We start from the raw sequence: 21,049 nt of genomic DNA, 5'->3' as shown, positions 1-21,049 counted from the left end.
GGTGTTTGGTTGTGTAAAAAATGAGAAAAATATTTTACATGTAAAACATTTTCCATCAATTGGATGAAAATGACTTACCCTTAAATCTTCTGTAAGTTATTTTTCTAAATGAACCCGCTGCCTTCTATTGCAATTCTCACTGCTCAATTTTCTCGATCATCAGTCCTGACCAACGTTCAATTCCAATAATCTCATATCTCTCCACCGTTTAAACTCCTCATCTCCCTCTCTACACTATTTTGTTGATTTTTGAAAATATTTTCAAATGCCAACCAAACACCGAAAAATAAAAGTTTGAAGTTTGTTTTCTGAAAAAACATTTTACATCGAAAACATTTTACATTGAAACAAACGGAGCCTAGGTTTAACGGAAAAAAAAAAAAAAAACCTCCTTTTATTTTAGAGCAGAAGGAAGATTATGAGGAGGAGTGGAGTGAATAAGCAAGAAAACTCCAGCCCATTCAGCTCCGCCCTCAAACTAGAAGCAGAACCCATCTCCACATCAAAATTTCTTTCGACTTCTTTCTCTCCCATTATGGGTACTTCATATGGTACGTACATTCTAGAGTTGGGTTTCTGTGGTGGCCTTGGTTACCGTCTCGGTAGCCGAGCCAACTGGTTTGAGGGGTAGGATGGCAACTAGGGAAAAGCTAAAGGGCCCTATGTGCTGTTCGGTTTATCACTCGGTAACAGGACTTCTGTGCTTGCTTCGGTAATTATCAACAGTTCGGAGTGTATCTGTTTCAATGTTCCTGAAGCTGCCTAAGAGAAGTTGTTACGCCGGATGCAGCCCATGAGGATTGTGCAACAAGCGTAATGGATCAGATCTGGCCATGTGCTCCGTAACCGCATTCCCCATTCGTCACATATGACATCACCCGGGACAGTTACCCGAGCGTATCCTCCACGTGCTAGCTTGGAGGCCAAATAAACCTAGATCTAAAAATACAAAGGGATACTCACTTGGAGAGATATGTCATTCTATCCTAACTCTAGACCTACATTCTTCCCCTGAGATCTAATTTGATCGTCGGAGGGTCACTGGGCTACTCCAGCCCTTGTGACTTGTTGCAGGTCCAGTAGTAACCTGACCTGAACCACGGTCAAGGTCCCGTCAAATCTGAACCCCGACAGTTTCAATTTTGTCCCTTTCAATTCTGAACATTACCCTTTTAATTTGCCTCATCTTCGAAGTCATAATTAGATTCTTATTTATATTCTACAATATATATCTCGGCCTATGTTTTTGTTCGATTCTGGTGTTTGTTTGAGAACAAAATTTCATTGGGTAATTGAATTCCATTCCTGTTCAACTAGAAAGGGGGGGGGGGGGGGGGGGGGGGGGGGGGGGGGGGATTGGAAAATCTATGTTAAATTACACCATTGTGGTACCTCTGCATTAGAATTGAGCCTTTTTTGTTGCTTCATTCTAGAATGAGTTTGGTCAATCAGTCCATGTTTAAGGGGAAAAGGGTAGTTTAATCATGAAACATAACAATGATTGATCCTTTCCTTAGTGTTGTAACTCACTTGTTATTTGTGATGAATTTTTAGAAAGTGATAACAAGCAAATGAGATGGTTGTGGAATCTCTCTTTTCGTGTTCAAAGCTTTTGTGATTCTATTTTTTCTGACATTCAGTTTATCGCTGGGCATGTTGATACTCGCTGGTATATTTGCATCTGAAAACTGCGGGGGAAATGATTCCACATTTCTTCGATTGTAACTATGAAGTATGATGAATTTCTAGCCAAAAGCGGCCTTGAAAAAGTATCCTCAAGCTTTATTACTTCAAAGATCTAATACCTATTTGTTGTCGAATTCAGAAACTCTTTCAGGGATATACAAGACAATTATAGTGGTGTTGTTGATTGGATTTGTAGCCTGGACATTTTAGGTCATTGTCCCTCCGCAGCCTAATATCTGTGGGTCCCCAAACACTCCACCCATCACAGCAACCAGAATTAAGCTTAGGGATGGAAGGCATTTGGCTTATGCGGAACATGGTGTCCCCAAAGAAATGGCCAAATATAAGTTTGTCTTCTTCCACGGATTTGGCTTTGGTAGAAATGATGGATCATTTGTAACCCCGGTAGTTTCAAGCACCGTAGTTGATGTTCTTGTTGATTGTTTTGTGAAGTTTTTTTCGAATGATTTCGACTTGGTGTTGGGATTCTTTCAGGAAATAACTGAAGAACTAGGAGTCTATCTTGTGTCTTTTGATAGACCAGGATATGGGGAAAGTGATCCAGATCCAAAGCGAACCCTGAAAAGTACGACTTTTGATGTAGAAGAGCTATCTGATCAGTTGGGACTTGGATCCAAATTTTATATGTTGGGTTTCTCCATGGGAGGGCAAGTAGTATGGGCTTGCCTGAAGTATATCTCTCACCGGTAATATTTTTAAAAATTTACTGCTTAATTTCGATTCACGCTAGGGAAAATTTGAATTACAATAATCATGGGAAAATACTGTCAACAGACACAGACCCATGGTCAGTTGTTAATATTATCTGAAATGATTTGGAGCTTGTATGGTGTCTAGACATAGAAAAAGTGATTGAAGCGGGTAGAGGACATCTAGGCTGTGTTTGGGTCAAGGATTTGAGGAAAGATTTTAATCAAGAGGACAATGTTAAGGAACCAAAGAGATCAATTTATCCCTTGTTTCAATTTTCTTGTTATTTACTTTACCTTTATCTTTCTGTTGATAAATCCCTTCAAGATTCTTGATCCAAACAAGCCTAATATAAAAATTAGCTGCTAGTGTCAAGTTGGCTTGCACAAAAAGGATTATTACTATGCAGCTGGTTGATTGTTGGTTGTCCATGATTCATTGCAGTTCTCAAATTTATATTGTGGTATGAAGCATATCCACTTCCCTCAATTGGGGAGTTCTTCGGAGTTCTTATGGTATTCAGTTAAGATGTCCCCAATTAGGTCGTTCCTTTTGGGCCTGTTTGTTTGCTTGATTTGGGGTCGTTGGTCACCATTAAATATTTGTTAGATATGAAATTCTAAACAACATGTGATCTATGATACCTTGGGAAATGTGGTATTACTTCTCCAATGTTATCACAATGAGAATACATTTCATGTAGGATTACGTATCATTTCCATGTTATGCCAGTTAAGGAAACAGGTCCTTTGGGAGTAGAGATGCGATGTCTTTAAGGTTGAACTTGCAGCATTAGATGAATCTTGGCGAGGGGGGCACATGTAGATTCTTTTTCAGACCTTATAGACAGTTTGGACTTTCACAGGAGGCTTTTGCAGTGTTTTAGCTTCGCATGTATGCCTTTGGGTGTTCCATAATAGTTACTTATGTCCAAAACAAATCTGAAGAGGAAAAGTTGAAGCAAAACAAGAATAGACATTGCGAATCACTAGTCACAACCCTAATCTTACTGCACTTTTTTTTAACATTAACTATCTTAAGTTGATTGACTGTGAATTTTATTATTTTTTGGCTATCAATTGTTTGTGATTTTGGCAGGCTAGTAGGAGCAACACTAGTTGCTCCAGTGGTGAACTGCTGGTTGCCTGGTTTTCCCAACAATCTAGCTAAAGAAGCCTATTATGAACAACTTCCTCAAGACCAATGGGCAGTTGGGGTTGCTCACTACACCCCTTGGCTTACTTACTGGTGGAACACGCAGAAATGGTTCCCTGCCTCTCGTGTTATTGCTCAAAAGCCTAAATTATCTCCCCCATACGTGAAAATTCTGACCACGATGTTTGCTCGGCAAGTAAGGCCAAAGGTACTAACTTTCCTCTCCTTTTATAATTTGGAGGGAGGTCTCAAACCTCGTGTGCTAGCGTCCTTTCATGCTTGTGCTAGGTTATAATTACAGTCAAGAAAATGTGTATGGTGGAATCAATTATACAGAATTTGACATTAAAGTACTTTTTCTTTTGTCCTTGTCTTCACAAACGTCAAATTGAAAACACGTTTACAACTGCTTTTGGTCCAACCCCTAACCTCCTTTAGGGCACCCCCTCTCTTCTTCTTTTGTGTTTTCTGTAACTATCATTGCTGCTAAACACTTGTAGGTGTCAATATTTGGATTTCACAACTATATAGCAAGTGCAAGACAACATAGTAACTTTTGTGGAGCAATTGAGATTGCTATTTTGGACTTTGGAAACATCATAGCTCAGGAGAAGCTAAAATTGATTATTGTTCCTATCCAGTTCGAACTATCTATGGGTATTAGGTATCAAAAAAAAAAAACAAAAAGGTTCTTGATCCCTTAACTTTATTACTTTATTTTCTATTTTTCTTGATCCCTTAACTTAATTATTTTTCTTTTTATTTTCTATATTTTTGCGAACATAAAATATAACCAAAAGATATTATCGTTGTCAAGTGCATGATACACAATATATGTACTTTTGTTAGCCGAGGAATTCAGTGAAGTTTACCAATCAACAAGGATTCGTTTTGGCTAGAGCGCCCAAACCTGCTATTTTCTGTTTAGTGTGTTCTTCATGAAATATTTTTGTAGTTATTTGTAGTTTACTAGTTAATAATGAATGTGTTACCTATCCGTTCTTAACCAGGAAAATGTAACGCAACTAGGGGTATACGAGTCGCTCCTAACGGACATGATGGTTGGATTTGGGAGCTGGAAATTTTATCCTATGGATCTCGCAAACCCTTTTCTGGACAATGAAGGTTCCGTACACTTGTGGCATGGCAATGAAGATGGGCTTGTTCTGGTTACACTGCAACGTTACATTGCGGGAAGGGTTCCATGGATTCACTACCATGAAGTGCCAGATGCTGGGCAGTTCTTCCCTTGTGTAGATGGAATGAGAGAGGCAATCTTCAAAACACTCTTACTTGGGGAGAAATAGCCCATTGCAGAACAATTCCCCCATCTATCTCAAAAATTTCGGCATTGTTGCCCTAAACGTGAAAATTTTGGATACAACGGTTATTTGTAACGCTCCTCTCACATGAGGTGGAACCTCCATATATATGGGACCAAATAACTATTGTGTTGAAATTTTTTTTGCCTGAACATTCAAGGATCCATTTATACTGATAGAAATGGGGACACAAGCACCAGTGGAAGAGAAGTTGTCTTGGGATTGGTAAAGAAAATTGAGTGGTGATTGTAGTTGGTTCACGACTTTGAATTAGAAACTTGGTTACATCATTTGTCGTTTCAGTTTCCAGATTCCCAGCCAACCTAAATTAATTGCTTTGTTTTCTATAACTCGGTATGCGACTTGATAAATTGACTAATCTGAAAGATAAATTCCATCAATCCACTACGAAGAGATCCAATTAAAGTTGGAATAAAGTTTCATATAAACTAGCTACACACAAGAATTGACAATTGATAGGCATATGCATGGGTGGACCTACATTGTGCCAAGCGGGGTTAGCTAACCCCATTCAGTGGTAAATTTCCCAAGGTTATGTATACTGTTTTGGGTATTTTACCTATATTTGCCCCAAAGATTCCATACTTTGTGTGGTTCTTGCCACCAACTTGCTTGATGGCCACCTCCTCACCGCGGATGTGTGGAAAAGGCTGCAAGGCTGAGTGATTAGTCGCACAAACTAACTGAGACATCATAAATTAACCAAAAAAATCCAAATGGACAAACTCAACATTTCGTATGCGTTTCCTTATTTGATTAGTAGATTAGAGCTGAAAAGGGAGTGGCGTGAATAAGCTCGAAAATTTCAGCTTCTTTCAGGTCCGCCCAAACTAGAAGCAGAACCCATCCCCACTTCAAAACTTCTCTCTCTCTCTATCTCTCTCTCCAGGTACATCAAAACTTCTTTCAGATGGGTTTTCATTTTGTTCCTTCCAGTTATTAACAGAACCCCATTAATTTGTTTCATCTTTGAAGTCATAATTAGATTCTAGTTTATATTATACTATACTATATATATCTTGAGCTATGTTTTTGTTCAATTCTTGTAAAATGATAATGAGCGATTGAATTCCATTTCTGTTCAACAAGAAAGGGGGAAAAGTATAAAAAGTTAAGGATGGAAAATCTAAGCATTTGAATTGAGCATCTATTGTTGCTTCATTCTAGAATGAGTATGGTCAATCAAGTCCATGTTTATGGGGAAAAGGGTATTAGTTTAATTGTAGAGACCCAAATTTTTGGTCCGTAATTTATTTTTTTAGGAATATTTAATTATCGAGTAGAGGCGTAAATTGAGGAAATACAAATAGTATCATGATTATAAGATTTGGGGATCAATGTGATATAATTGCAAGTACAGGGGTGAAAGTGTGATAAGTATATATGTATATGTATATGGACGTACAGGGGAAACTCCAATTTTCCCATTTTCACTTTTTTTTCTTTCTTTATCTCTATTCTCTCGGCAGTCTCTCTCTCATGTTCTCCTCCGAAAAACTCTCTTCTCTCTTTGATTTCAACACCTTAGAGCGTGATTCCGGATGAAATCCAAGAATTAAAGTTTCTATTCGGAGCATGGGCTTTCCGAATATCCAAGAAAAATCATGATCGGACCTCGTGGGAGCTCAGTTGACTTGGTCAAAGGGTCGGGTTTTGCTCAAAACCGATGAGGTAGGGATTTCTTGCTCTTTTTATGCGTTTATACGGTGTTTATGTACCTAGATCGTATCTTGCTGCGTTGTTTAAGCTTGTTCCTTCCATTTCCGAAAATCAGCATAACAGGGCCTGCGTTTTTGGGGTTTTACGCCTTCTTAAGCTTAGATTTGAATTTTGGCTCCTTCGTATGAAATAGAGTAGACTTAGAGCCCGTTCTAATGCTGCTGGAATCATACGAAACCGTTGAGAATTGAATTGATGGTGATTTTTAGAAAACTGGTCTGCAGTCTGTCTCGTGTTCTGGATTTCAGCCCACTTCGAATGGCCATAACTTCCTCGTCCGATGTCCGTTTCATGCAAACTTTATATTGATTCGAAGGTCTTGAAGTCAGCTTTCATTTGCCACTAGAATCGTCTTAAAACTCTTAGAACACAGAAAGTTATGATTGTTTGAGTGGAGGTGTGTCAATCTGTCATGCTGCGTGACAGATTCATATTGCTTCAGTAAATGCCTATTTAACCATCCTTGGAGTGCAGATTTGACAAGGCTTCCTTCGTTCAATTGCGCAACTTTTGGATTTGAATCACTCAAAAATATTAAGAAATCGATTTATAGTGATTTTTAGAAGATTGAACTGAAATCTGAAAATCTGGGCAGCTTACAGAGCTGCGTTTTTCATCGCTTGTCATGGTTAAACGACGCTATGGGTTATGGGTCCTTATGGGTTTTAAAGATTGGTAAGTTGGTGATATTTTGGCGTTGGAATCATTGAAAAATATTGAGTATGCAATTTTTAATGATGTTGTATAATCGTTTTAACTTGATAATGGGTGTGAGATTGATTATGGATGGATTGTGCATAATGAAGGATGTTTATGGACCTATGATTCGAGTGTTATGGCTACGTGTGATATCGAACTTTGTATGTATCGTGGTGTGGCATGTCATAGCATATGGAGTCATGGACAATGGATGGAGTCGTATCCAACTTCGGATGTCGACGAAGGTTACGGGGCCTAACACTGCCCGGAATGTGGAGTCGCATCCACTTCGGGGGATGTCGATGAGGGTTACGGGACCCAACACCGCCCGGAATTCACGTCAATATGGACGGAGCCCGGTTCACCTTCTTGGTGGGACCTTGGCGAGGGTTACGGGGCCCAACATTGCCCGGTGCATTGCTTTGCATCACATATCACGCATTGTTGATTGGTTGAGCTAGACTTATGACCTGTGTTGCTTGAGAAATGAAAAAAGAGAGATAAAGTTGTTAATCTAATGTTTGGCTTGTCATTCGACTTTGAACTGTATCTTGGATTACTATCCTTCCTCATTGAGCCTCTTGTTCGGTACAAATCAAGGAAGCTAGTTCTTGTTGCATGGAGTGGCTAATACTTGAGAAATAAAAGACAAATCAATTATGTTCAAAAAGGAAATCCAGTGATATGTTCGTGTTGTTCTGCTGATAGATGTACTCATTGTCATTAGCATCTTGGGGTTCGTTGTACATATATAATGTTGCTCACGTACCACTGTTGGTGCATGATCATCACATATTCGTATAGATCGAGGCAGAATGGAGTAATTGAGTAGCGATGGACAAATGACGGTTGAGGACAAGTTGTGGTCTAATTGGAATAATTCGAGTCGATTTTTGCTTTTAGTTTGATGTGTGAGCTATTAGGGTTATCTTTATGAAATCATGATTCCCTGGTTGTAGTATGCTTGTTCGTGGTGGAAGACCCATGTTTCTTTGTAGATCTCGTTGTATTCACTCACTCTAGGTGCATGATTCATCGCATTTTCATATAGCTTGTGTATAGATTTTCTTGCTAGGCTAGTGTAGCTCACCCTATCATTTTCAGGTGTGATTCAAGGATGTTGGCATGAAGTGCTTGTTGTGCATTTGTGACCAAACCTTTAAAAGGTATTCAAGAAGGATTTCATAGTACAAGATCTGAAAGAGCATTTTTAGGAAAGATATTATTTGTAAATTGTAATAATATTTCCGTAGGATATTAGTATTTTGATGACTTGGGGCCGTCGAGTTTTTTTTTGCTCGGCTTGGGGCCTTCGAGTTGGAAATGTAATATTTGAATTTTATTTGAGAATAGTGAACAGAAAGGTCTTTTGGGGTATTATTTATATTACAACGAGGACTTTATTTATTAAAAGTGTTTATTATATATGTTGAAAATCGAGGGCGTGACATTAATCATGAAACAGAACAATGATTCATGTCCTTTCTTGGATGCTGTAACTCACTTATATTATTTGTGATGAATTTTTAGAAACAATAACAAGCAAATGAGATGACTGTGGAACCTCTCTTTTCGTGTTCAAAGTTTTTGTGATTATGTTTTGGATGCTGATTTTGGCGCTCCACTTTTGTACGTAGGCGCTCCACTTTTAACATGAAGTTTACTCCTAGGGCCCCTGCGTACAAAAGTAGAGCATGAAAATCAATTTCCTTATGTTTTTTCGACATACAGTTTATCACTGGGCATGCTGATACTCACTGAGAAAATTTTGGGGAAACTGAGTACACGTTTGTTCAATTGCAACTATGGAGTGTGTCGAATTTCAAGCCAAAACTGGCCTTATAAAATTATCTTTAAGATTTATTCATTCAAAGATCTAATATTTTGTTGTTAAATTCAAATATTGTTTCAGGAATGTTATCGTCCCTCCGCCGCCTAATATTTGGAGTAGTGTTGATCGGGTTTCTAGCCTGGGCATTTCAGGCAATCGTCCCTCCGCCACCTAATATTTGTGGGGCCCCAAACGGTCCGCCCATCACAGCAACCAGAATTAAGCTTAGAGATGGAAGGCATTTGGCTTATGCAGAACACGGTGTCCCCAAAGAAATGGCCAAATATAAGTTTGTCTTCTTTCATGGATTTGGCTTTGGTAGAAATGATGGATCATTTGCAACCCCGGTACTTTCAAGCACTGTAATTGGAAGTCATTTATGTTCTTGTTGATTGTTTTGTGAAGTTTTTGCGAATGATTTTGCCTTCTTGTTGGGATTCTTTCAGGAAATAACTGAAGAACTAGGGCTCTATCTTGTGTCTTTTGACAGACCAGGATATGGAGAAAGTGATCCAGATCCAAAGCGAACCCCGAAAAGTATAGCTTTTGATGTAGAAGAGCTAGCTGATCAATTGGGGCTTGGATCCAAATTTTATGTGATTGGTAATTCCATGGGAGGACAAGTAGTATGGGCTTGCCTGAAGTTTATCTCCCATAGGTAATTTGTCGACAAATTTAGTATTAATTTCTATTTGCGCCAGGGGAATTTGAACTTAAATAATCACCGGAAAAATACTGTGAACTGACACATGGTCAGTTATTAGTATTATCTGAAATGATTTGGAACTCGTATGGTGTCTAATTATAGAAAAAGTGATTGAAGCAGATAGAGGATGTCTAGGCTGTGTTCCGGTCATGGATTTGTGGAAAGATTTATCAAGGGGAAAATGACAAGGAACCCATGAAATGAATTGATCGCTCTTTGCGATTATCTTCTTGTTGTTTACTTTACTTTTACCTTTGTCTTTCCTTTCATAAATCCCTTCAAAATTCTAGATCCAAACACAAGCCTAATATAAAAATTAGCTGCTACTGTCAAGTTGGCTTGCAGAGGAAGGATTAAAACTATGCAGTTGGTTGATCGTTGGTTGACCATGATACTATCATAATTCTCAAATTTATATTGTGGTATGAGGCATACCTACTTCCCTCCTTTGAGGAGTTCTTCGTACTTCAGTTAGATAATTCCTTTTAGGCCTGTTGGTTTGCTTGATTTACAGTCAACATTAATCATCTATAGGATATGAAATTCTAAAAAACACGTGATCTATGATATCCTTGGGAATTTGGTATTACGATTTCCACTATTACTACAATGAATACATATCATTTAGGATTACGTATCATTCCACTGTTACCAGTTAAGGAAACAGGCCCTTTGGGAGTAGATGTGACGTCTTCAAGGTTGGATTTGTACCATTTAGATGAATCTTGACGAGGGGCTAATACATAGATTCTTTTTCAGACCTCGTAGACAATTGGAGGAGGTTTTTGCAGTGTTTTAGCTTTGCATGCTTCGCGTGCATGTATGCCTTTGGGTGTTCGATTCCGTAATACTCCAGTTACTTACATCCAAAACAAATCTGAAGAGGATACATTGAAGCAAAACAATAATAGGCATTGCTAATAACTAGTCACTAGTCACCACCCTAATCTTACTACAATTTTGTTACTAATGTTTCTTTTGAGTTCTAAAGATCTCAAGTAGTTTGGCCATCAATTGTTTGTCATTTTGGCAGGCTAGCAGGAGCAATACTAGTTGCTCCAGTGGTGAACTACTGGTTGCCTGGTTTTCCCAACAATCTAGCTAAAGAAGCCTATTATGAACAACTTCCTCAAGACCAATGGGCAGTTGGGGTTGCTCACTACACTCCTTGGCTTACTTACTGGTGGAACACTCAGAAATGGTTCCCTGCCTCTAGTGTTATTGCTCGGCATGAAAGGACACCAAAGGTACTAACTTTCCTCTTCCTTCATAATTTGGAGGGAGGTCTGAACCTCGTGTGCTAGCGTCCTTTCATACTTGTGCTAGGTTATGATTGCAGTCAAGAAAATGTGAATAGCAGAATCAATTATACAGAATTTGGCATTAAAGTACTTTTTCTTTTGTCCTTGTCTTCACAAACATCAAAATGAAAACACGTTTACAACCGCTTTTGGTCCAACCCCTAACCTCCTTTTGGGCACCCCATATCTTCTTCTTTTTTTTGTGTTTTCTGTAACTAGCATTGCTGCCAAACGCCTGTTGGTGAAAATATTTGGATTTCACAACTATATAGCAAGTACAAGACAACGGAGCAACTTTTGTGGAGCAATTGAGATTGCTAGTTTGGACTTTGGAAACATCATAGCTAAGGAGATTTTCTGTTTAGTGTGTTCTTAATGAAATGTTTTTGTAGTTATTTATAGTTTATGATGAATGCGTTACCTATCCGTTATTAACCAGGAAGACGTAACACAACAAGGGGTATACGAGTCGCTCCTAAGGGACATGATGGTTGGATTTGGGAGCTGGGAATTTGATCCTATGGATCTCGCGAACCCTTTTCTGGACAATGAAGGTTCCGTACACTTGTGGCATGGCAATGAAGATGGGCTTGTTCCCGTTACACTGCAACGTTACATTGCAGGAAGGCTTCCATGGATTCACTACCATGAAGTGCCAGATGCTGGGCACTTCTTGCCTTATGCAGATGGAATGAGAGAGGCTATCTTCAAAACACTCTTACTTGGGGAGAAATAGCCCATTGCAGAATAATTCCGCTGTCCATCTCAAAAATTTCAGCACTGTTGCCCTAAACGTGAAAATTTTGTATGCAACGGTTATTTGTGAGCGTTACAAATAATTGTTGCATTGAAATTTTTTCGCACTGAAGGATTCAAGGATCCATTTACTAGAAGGGCATTATTGTTATGTATTTACTGTTTGACAAGTCATAATTCATGTCTTGATGGTTGGCATTGGGAGTGAGGATTAGCTTATGAAACGCTTGGTAAGACACAATTTTCAAATGCTTGTGTCATACTTATAGAAAGGGAGACATGACAGGCACCAGTGGAAAGAGAGAATTTGTTGTCTTGGGATTGGTAAAGAAAATTGCATGGTGGTTGTAGTCGGTTCACGACTTTGAATTACTAGTAGAAACTCGATTACAATTTGTTGTTTCAGTTTCTATATATATTCCGGGCCAACCTAAATTAATACTTCTACTAGCTTTGTTTTCTATAACTCGGTATGCGGCTTAATAAATTGACTAATCTGAAAGACAAGTTCCATCGATCCACTACGAAGAGACCCAATTAAAGTCGGAATAAAGTTTCATATATACTAGCTCAAACACAAAAATTGACAACTGATATTTATGCGTAAATAATATAGGTAGAGATTTGATTTTCTTTTAAGCGTTAAAGGCACCACGGTGTGTGTACACGGGTTTTTCTATACCATCTATAACGCTCCATATAGATCATTCATCATTGACCTAAATAGCTTGTTGAAGCCTACCAATATGACTTGCGCTGTGAGATTGATATCACATTTTATTTAGTGAGGGACCGTTGGGGCCCACGATGAAACTGATTAGATAAATGAAAATTTATTATGTTTAGCTCGTCAAGGAAAATAATATTAGAAGCTTCTCAGGTATTGTGATTGGATGTCCCAACCTCCATCTCAATCACACAATCTTGTGGGACTTAGGATTTTAAGTGTATGGATTTAGAAATGGATGTATAGAGGTAGAGGGTGTTAGAGGACCACTTGATGGTGTCTTTCTATAGGGCTCTGGATGCCTGGCTTGAGACGAAACTGTGGGGTTTACCACCTGCATCCACTCCTGATACTCCCATAAACCAAGTTGATGGAAGTACGTTAATTACATGATTGAATCATATTTTGGAGGTGAGCAAAATAACCATTGAACTGCTAATCCAGTTTGAACCAATCCAAACTAGTCCATTTGGTTCAAATTTCAATGGTGTGGTTTGGTATTGGTTTATAATAGTATGATATGAAAAACCGGGTTAAATGGTTTTGACATAATACATTTTTCAAAACATATTTCGACAGAATGCATCCCACAGTTGGCTCCCGTACGCCCAAAATGCAAAACCCACAATTGAAAATATATAAATGCAGCGGCCAAACAGGCCCTTAGTTTATTCAAGTTTTGTTCATGTTGCCGTTTTTTTCCTCAACTAACACAATTTTCTTTACTAAACGTATACCCGTAGCCCTTACATGCCACTCATGTTGTGACACTAACTAACTAACATGTAGAAATATTCCTAGTTTTTTTCTGTTTGTTTCCAAACGCTTTGTCTAGAACACGTGTGTTGTGCACCCATTATAGGATCCATCCTGGGTCATGTTATTTGATATAAATTGTTTATTTTGTTTGCCTTGTCAAGTAGATAGTCCCCATAGAAATTTAGCTTAATTGGACTATGATATCGATGTTTTTAGAATGTATTTGCCTTGGGAAAAATACAGTTATAACTGATTTTGTTTGACAAAAGGAGTTGGATTCTTGCCAGTTGGGCTAATCCAACTGTAGCGCGCAATTGGACTATATGCAGGCTCGTGTAGTTCTGGTTTGATGATCTAAACAGTTCACTTTGTAGAACTTGTTGAGAACTCCAATCTTGCAAAAAGTCATATTTATCGGATATCAAACTGTAATGATCCTAATTTTAGCCTTAATTTTTATTTTTACAATTAGAGTAATTTTATTCTAAATAAAAAATCACTTATTTAAATTAGATGATTTTGTGACTAAATAAGATGTAACTAGAAACTAACTATTAAATTCCTACCCAATTAAAATCCTAAACTACATTGCTTCCTAACCATCACCTCCCACATCACTCCATCACCTCCATATTTAACCATTTTTGGCCTTCTCTTTTCTCTAGCCAACAACAATCCAACAACTCTTCTAGAAACCGTCCTTACAGCATTGTAATATTGCAGTCCCATAATAAGTTGGGCAACGAAACAATCCAAACAACACCCATTTAGAACTTCACATAGAATTGTTTCAAAAGCTGGAAAATTGGCAATATTGATCCAGGTTCATAAATTCTTTCCTGTACCAAAGCAGATGATACAAAAACCTTGACACGATAAAAACGGAAAATCTCAGGTGGTGATAGAAATGCAATAGAGAGAGCAACACATACTGGAATTCACGGAATGCAGTTTCGGTCTCTTCACTTAGGCAGCCCAGTTTCAAGGCTGAGGAGAGCAAGGCTTTCATCACCAAGTAAAACAGGACCTCTCCCAGGTCTTGTGCAGATGAAGTAACTGACATCCCCCATGTACTTCTGGGCTGGAATGTTGCCCTTTATTTCCGGAGGTGGCGGCAGAGCTTCCACATCGTTTATGTCCTTAACCCCAGCATCTTGTAGTATAGACTTATCACCGATAACATAACTGGGCCCCCAAAATAGATAAAAGACATTATCAAAGAACTTATCATCCCAGACTTCTTCAAAACAACAATGCTTTTGGAAATCAGAGGAACTAGAATTAGAGATTGCTTTGCCAAGTGAAGTTGTAGACGCAAGATACCTGTCCATATCAGTATCTGGATGCGGGGGAAAATGGAAAAGCAACCTTTGAAGCAAAAGGGCAGCAACCTTTCTATTGCGCGCAATCAGAACTGCATTTGGCCCCGCGTCAAAAGTGTAAGCTACCTGTCAAACATATCAAGATCAGTCATGTTACACCCCGTCTTTTCTTATTCCTAATAATTATATTTTTGTAATAAAAAAAAAGGAGAAGATTTTTATGGTTTGAATCCTAATTGATATTTTCTCTCTCCACATAGAATAACTGTTGTTGGCACTATAATAGTGTTGGGGTATAAGTCTAGTTTTAGTATTCAGTGTTGTACCGTATTAAATATTTTTATTAAGTGGTTACATATTATTTAGGGGAGAACGTGGGTCAGTAATATGAGACTAGGGTTTTATATTGGAGTATATCGTTCGATTAAGAAGGAGGGGGGGGGGGGGGGGGGGGGGGGGGGGGGAGCGGGCGCAATCGAGGATTTTGCTTGGTGGAAGATTTGCCGAAGTGGTATGTTCATTTTCCTTCTTGTTCGTCTTCCTTCTTTCCTTTCCATGTTACAGTAGTTTAGGGACTTCAACAAGAAAATAAAACTTGGCTTTATTGAAAGTGTGGATCAGTGGAGTTAATAAAGGGAAAATTGGGTTTTGCTTAGTTTTGCACAAAGTTCTCTGGCGAGAATTATTTCCTTTTCATCATGCTATTGGACCATGGAGTTTGGAGGTGATTTTGGGTTGTGTGGCGGTGCATGTGGTGATTCAGTGCAAGAGGAGTTTTGTTTAAGGGATTTGTAGAATGATTCTAATATTAACACTTATTACTTCACTTCTGGAGTGCGAAGGTTTGAACAGGAAATTGTTATGGGAGAATTGGAGGAAGAAAGTAGTAGCGTGGCAGTGTAGATTTGGGTTTCGGTTTGCGTCTGATGGTTAGTAATTAGGATTAGGCTAGGTTCTTATTTTATTTGGATAGTGAGTGGTATTTACCTAGTGTGTATTGAATAGTCGGTCATTCGATGTTTTGCTATTTTGCTCAGGATAACTTCATTTCTCGTTGATCGATTTGCATTATCTTCGGACCCAGGTGAGTAGTTAAGTATGTTACGTATTTTCAAAAGTTCCATGTGTCCCTTAGAAGTATTTCCTTAAGAAATTTATATGATGTTATTCGGAGACTCAAAGCTGTTTATAAATTGTTCTATAAATTGGCATGCGATGAATTTTCTAAGATCAATTGTTAATATTCTTTTTAGTGAGAACTTGGTGGATATTAATGGAAACATTTATTTCGGAAATCCAGGAAAATTATTCCTCTTCGTGTTGGTGACCCTGGCCATTGGGGAAAAGACCGTGTTAGGCAGATGACCCTAATGCTCAACGGCTTTCTTTCGCCGGATCGTCTTAGGGAAAAGTACCACGGGCTGCCAACCTTGGTGACTCTAAGTTCGATATTGGATCAAATTTTGATGAGATTTATTTTGGCCATGGTATTGTTTGATTGTGGCTCCCCATTGTTGATGGAGTTAATGTTGTGATCACCACCAAGAATATTTATTGGTTAAATGCTTTATTGATTTACTTATTATTCTCTTGGACACCTCGTATGCCAATTATGTTCAATGGTAAATTATTTTCATCCTCGCTTTCAACTTTATTTAATAAACATACTTGCTATTCACTGAACTCGTCAGCTGACAGATTTTTATCCAACTTCTCTTTCAGGCAAGTTGGAGAGTTAGGCAATGACTCTAGTGGCATCTCGGGGATTTCTTTTGTTGACCTCCTTAGGGTCTCATTCAAATTTTATTTTAATAAATCGCTTCCGCATTAGAAACAATTGTCAGATAACGACTCCTCTTTATTATTGTTGGATCACTGAATATTGGTTGGTTCATGGGATGGTTGTGCCCCATACTTTTTATTGAACTTAATTGGTTGGAGTTGTTCTTAATAAAATAAAATAAAATGGTTGAACGTTTATTAGTTCATTGCCTTGGTTTTTAATCAAATTTCTTTTTAGGCTGCATGTTCTACGAGTTTCAGTCTTGTGATTCATGGCCGGTCACTTCCCATTTTGGGGTGTGACAAGTCACTTTTCCTGAACAACCAACATGAAGCAATTAGAGATGAAGACCGGTATGAATCTATTTATTAAATGAGGAGAACCAGTATGGAACCTGAAATAACTAGTCTATTCAAGGTTGCTAACAAATTTCTGATTTGAACATATGGATAGTCAGTCCTATGCAACAGGCCTTGACAATTAAGTTTTTACTTTCATATGCACATTAGTATACAATGAAGACTCGTTAATGGCAAAGCATAAAAAAACTATTAAGTTTTTACTTTCATATGCACATTAGTATACAATGAAGACTCGTTAATGGCAAAGCATAAAAAAACTACGATGCAAAAGTTAAGGCAGTGAACTCAACTCAATTTCATGAACCTGTTTATGGTCTATAAACGATGAAGTCAGAAATGAAGCAACTATAGAGCTGAGCTTTTAGAGAAATTTCAGAGCTTCTGAAGCTTTTCCGGACCATGCGATGCATTTATGTCCTGATGTTGTACCTGGATCTTGTTTTGTGGAGGAATTTATGTTTGGATAATGATCGGATTAAACTGAACATGTACTTATATTGTTTCTGTTAAGTTATCTGTGGGAATTCAGAAATCGGTACGTATAGGAATCCAAGATACCTAGTCTGTGATGCTTATGGAATATGGACCTTAGTTGCAGGAACCTCCTATGTGGGTGGTGAATCCACCTCGGAACCTCGCTCCTGCACTCCTTCCTAGGAACCTCGCTCCCATTGAGAAAGGAACCCGCTTAGAACCTCTTAGGCATATAAATCCCAAAAGTAACAAAAACAAAAGACACCAAGCAAGAGAAAAGACAAAGTAATGATAAGATACTATAAATTTATTAACTTAAATTTGCTCAATTACTTAATATAACCATAATATTACTTAGTCACTTAGAGTTTAAGACTATCTTTGCAATTGACATGAATGACGCATAATAATACTTTCTTGCATGAAATATATTCATGACGCTCCCCGTCCCGAAAGAGGAGCTCCTATAATCCTCCGCCCCTGATCTCGCTCCTACCCCCGCTTCGTGCAACTAAGATCAACTGGAAGCTTGAAATCACATATTAAAATTATAAATATTTTTACGCTTTGCAATTTAAGTGGTTGAATAATATTTTATTTTTGACATTTAACTATATTAATTTAAAATATATAAAAATATTTATAACTTTAATAATTTTTCCGAAATGCTCCCACACTTCTATGATCATCTGCTCCCCTACCTCCGTTCCCGCTCCCGCTTCGTGCAACTAAGATATGGACTGCGATGCCAAGACTCTTCTTCTCATGTTTGCAATAGTTTGAGAAGTGATTGAACAAGCAGTTACGTTACCAGTAGCATCCAATTTCACCTCAACCCAGACGAGGGAAAAAATTAATAGAACATAGAAAAACAAAAAGGAAATTCAAATGCCTCCCAGAGGGATAGTAGTTCAATCTTCAATATTTTGTTTTTGTGGTTTGAAGTACATATCATAGAAAGGCCTCCCAGTATCGTCTCCTGGCAAATTAGAGGGTGCCGGAGGGTAGATTAGACATGTACCTAGGGTGGCGGAATAAGCATAAAATGTAGCCCTTTTGATTACCCTTTGGATGGTATATTAGGTATGTACCTAGTTGGCAGAATATGGATGTAGTGTAGCTGGTTTAATTACCCAAAAACCGAATTTTTTACTCATTTTTCTCACAATACAGCGGAAAATAATCTTCTACGCCGGAGATATCTTCCCATTATCTAATAAGGGACACACATCATGACATCAATCTGTATGTCATGCAATTAGAAGGGTGCACAAAACCTGAATAAGATAGCACAAACCTGGGGTGAACCTTCTGCGCTGTTCCATTTCTCAACGCAACCAATTATCCTGAAAGATTACACCCTTGCCAAGATAAGTATTAGAAAGATATGATGCAGCTCATAAAACTAATCAACGATTATCCTGCCAGCCAAAGTTGAGGAGGAGGAAATGTGAAAATGACATGCCTATGGGATGTGTCGTTCATGTAGAATATAGGGGGAGATGTATCCAGGCAGACTGCATGAAACTGGTTGCTATCGGAACAAGCCAAACGTGCAAAAGATGGGAAATCACGATTTTTAATGGCTTCTTCCATATCAACAATTCGTTTTGGTACAACTTCCTGTTCCAAAAGAGGATTGAAAAAACATAATGAGTTTGATTCAACTACCAATATTCTGTGTGAACTACACGCATCATATTTAAGAAAAAAATTCTGCTCCAAAAAGAGGTCATGAAAATCGTAAGGCAACATATCGTTGAACAATCTACGTTAAGAACCATTGAAGAAAGTTCATGCTTTTAAGTGGACTTTAATAGTAACCTGGTTAATTATGTATGGAGCAATATTTAAGTGAATTAGACAGGTCAGAGGACAAAGAAATACCTTTGCTCTATGCTGTATGAGCTTACTTGTTTCAACAGTCTCACGCATTCCTGTGGTGCTACTTGTTTCCTTCTGCCGTGAACTTACCTGAAATCAACAGAAGAACCTACCGGTTATTAAATCAGGGAGGTTTAGAATACAGTATGGTATCACTTCCCAAAATTCCTAATCTGCTCGTTCAAGGGATCAATGTATAAATACTGTAAATTTGCTTTCCCCACAAGTATATCATTACTAACACAAATGAGTATTACAACATATTCCCAATATCAAGCTAGCAGAATGACACCAAAGACATTTTTGAACCCATCAAACACACTTTATAGGCTTGAAGATGATTGGCTTAAATGGAGTGATTATGAACCACAATCAACTACAAGTCAATCCCAATATCACCTGAGAAACTAACCAAGTGCATCCATCATAATCACAGTGAACAGCATGTGCCTCAAAATTAATTATTCTAGCTGCTAAAACCAACATTACTGGAAGAAACTGCACAAAAAACAACAACAAAAGGCAACTCCCCCCACCCCTCTCCAAAAAAGGAAAAACGCCAAAAGAATAACTTATGAAGCACTAGAAAAGGATCTTTTTTGTCATATCACATCATCCCTAGTACAGGGGCTAAATAGTCGAAAGCGGAGATCTTGATAAATGATCTTGCATACACATACCCGCCCTATGAAATGTAGTATAAATAGTAGCTCACCAAAAGAACAGAAATAAACCATACAAACAAGCAACTTAGATATGAGAGGCCAGGACCGCAAGCTACTCTGAATTGCAGACCATGAGGGATCGGGTTGTTCGCATGCATTCTTGGGGGAAGATAATTTCCATATATCGAATAGAAGCCACTGTTGTTTTGGACAAAACTATGCCCAATGAAAGAAAGGTAAGTACCACAGCAATAATAATGACAAGATCATCCCAGTGCTTCTCATCTGCAAGTTGAACAGCAACGCTGTCGCTCCCATCGTCATTCTACCAAATTCAGGAAAGAAAAGTCAGACTACCATCCTAAAGCATTACGCATATAGCATCACTAACAGTAGGAAATCAAACTTACTTTTCCCATGTTCCACTTGACAAATCCACCATATAAACTGCGACAAGCGCTACCTGAGCCTTGCCTATATGTGAATGAGTACGAATTGTGAATATCACAGCCATGGCTAGTTGGATATGTGTATCTCAGATAAAACTAATTAAGAAATTACATAAGTTAATGAAAAACATCAGGCAGAAAGAATATCACAATGCAGAAAGTAACTGCAATACCAAGCCATTAGCACAGGATAAAATAGAAACAAATCAACTAAATTATGAACACCTTGCTATGGCAGAAAGTTTTTCTAGATCTTCTTTCAAATTCATTAGCCTTGCAAGGGAAAAAACTGCATGGAGAAATTTAAGCATCAGTCGAACCCAATTGAAACAGTTAAATCTAAGATACAATGTATCGTCACTAAAGCAGGCTGTTCACAAGAAAATAGATTAAGCAGCTTCCCTTAAGCTAGTTAGCAGAAAATACATAGATGACACGAGTATGCAATTTCATCTCATAGATAGAAGCTAGAAAACATAGTTACATTAGATAGTAAACCTATAGCAATTCTCATGTACTTAAGAATTGATCTCTCGTTGGGATCCAGAGATTTAGTAGTAAATTGCCTTATGTTTACCTGGCCATGACAGCAAAATAGTTATAAGAAAGATTAGGGACATCAACAATAAATTTACTAATGGAAAGAGATAGGTCAAGTTGTGTGGCACTTAAAGTGCACATTTCACACTTCACAGTGCTCTACAATAAAAATAGTTA

At 38.1% G+C, this 21,049-nt stretch overlaps 3 protein-coding genes across 5 annotated transcripts in view; 2 read left to right on the top strand and 1 right to left on the bottom strand.

The window, feature by feature from the left end:
- Positions 1-395: 395 nt before the first annotated feature.
- Positions 396-4,982, top strand: LOC131319360 (uncharacterized). Of its 2 annotated transcripts, XM_058349577.1 has the most exons (6): positions 396-551; positions 1,641-1,732; positions 1,826-2,091; positions 2,182-2,393; positions 3,496-3,760; positions 4,563-4,982. In XM_058349577.1, the coding sequence occupies exons 3-6, from the start codon at positions 2,020-2,022 to the stop codon at positions 4,857-4,859; spliced, it is 846 nt and encodes a 281-aa protein (XP_058205560.1). In that variant the 5' UTR covers positions 396-551; positions 1,641-1,732; positions 1,826-2,019; the 3' UTR covers positions 4,860-4,982. The 2 variants fall into 2 exon arrangements, with proteins under 2 accessions (XP_058205560.1, XP_058205559.1); XM_058349576.1 differs by lacking the exon at positions 1,641-1,732.
- A 1,330-nt stretch (positions 4,983-6,312) lies between these two features.
- On the top strand, positions 6,313-12,300 carry LOC131319358 (uncharacterized). Of its 2 annotated transcripts, XM_058349574.1 has the most exons (6): positions 6,313-6,566; positions 8,418-8,479; positions 9,226-9,491; positions 9,591-9,802; positions 10,884-11,097; positions 11,591-12,300. In XM_058349574.1, the coding sequence occupies exons 3-6, from the start codon at positions 9,228-9,230 to the stop codon at positions 11,885-11,887; spliced, it is 987 nt and encodes a 328-aa protein (XP_058205557.1). In that variant the 5' UTR covers positions 6,313-6,566; positions 8,418-8,479; positions 9,226-9,227; the 3' UTR covers positions 11,888-12,300. The 2 variants fall into 2 exon arrangements, with proteins under 2 accessions (XP_058205557.1, XP_058205558.1); XM_058349575.1 differs by lacking the exon at positions 8,418-8,479.
- Positions 12,301-14,159: 1,859 nt separating this feature from the next.
- LOC131318446 (diphosphomevalonate decarboxylase 1-like) overlaps positions 14,160-21,049 on the bottom strand; it is a 40,225-nt gene continuing 33,335 nt past the window's right edge. Inside the window, exons 4-11 of the mRNA XM_058348227.1 lie at positions 20,558-20,621; positions 20,294-20,357; positions 20,128-20,208; positions 19,222-19,308; positions 18,800-18,957; positions 18,632-18,680; positions 14,717-14,841; positions 14,160-14,578 (exon numbers count right to left, since the gene is read on the bottom strand). Of these exons, the coding sequence (XP_058204210.1) occupies positions 14,356-14,578; positions 14,717-14,841; positions 18,632-18,680; positions 18,800-18,957; positions 19,222-19,308; positions 20,128-20,208; positions 20,294-20,357; positions 20,558-20,621 (851 nt within the window). The 3' untranslated portion in view covers positions 14,160-14,355. The remainder of the gene's footprint in view (positions 14,579-14,716; positions 14,842-18,631; positions 18,681-18,799; positions 18,958-19,221; positions 19,309-20,127; positions 20,209-20,293; positions 20,358-20,557; positions 20,622-21,049) is intronic.

The sequence above is a fragment of the Rhododendron vialii genome, chromosome 3a, assembly GCF_030253575.1.
Source record: "Rhododendron vialii isolate Sample 1 chromosome 3a, ASM3025357v1".
Lineage (NCBI taxonomy): Eukaryota > Viridiplantae > Streptophyta > Magnoliopsida > Ericales > Ericaceae > Rhododendron > Rhododendron vialii.
Note: the sequence above shows the minus strand (reverse complement) of the source record. Positions and strands in the feature narration are given on the sequence as shown.

Excerpts from the sequence above, each read along its gene's own strand:
- LOC131319358 (XM_058349575.1), top strand. The coding sequence starts at position 9,228 with ATGTTATCGTCCCTCCGCCGCCTAATATTTGGAGTAGTGTTGATCGGG. Across the intron at positions 9,492-9,590 it reads ATGGATCATTTGCAACCCCG|GAAATAACTGAAGAACTAGG; the intron begins GTACTTTCAAGC and ends GGATTCTTTCAG. Across the intron at positions 11,098-11,590 it reads GGCATGAAAGGACACCAAAG|GAAGACGTAACACAACAAGG; the intron begins GTACTAACTTTC and ends GTTATTAACCAG.
- LOC131319360 (XM_058349576.1), top strand. The coding sequence starts at position 2,020 with ATGGCCAAATATAAGTTTGTCTTCTTCCACGGATTTGGCTTTGGTAGA. Across the intron at positions 2,394-3,495 it reads CTGAAGTATATCTCTCACCG|GCTAGTAGGAGCAACACTAG; the intron begins GTAATATTTTTA and ends TGATTTTGGCAG. Across the intron at positions 3,761-4,562 it reads CTCGGCAAGTAAGGCCAAAG|GAAAATGTAACGCAACTAGG; the intron begins GTACTAACTTTC and ends GTTCTTAACCAG.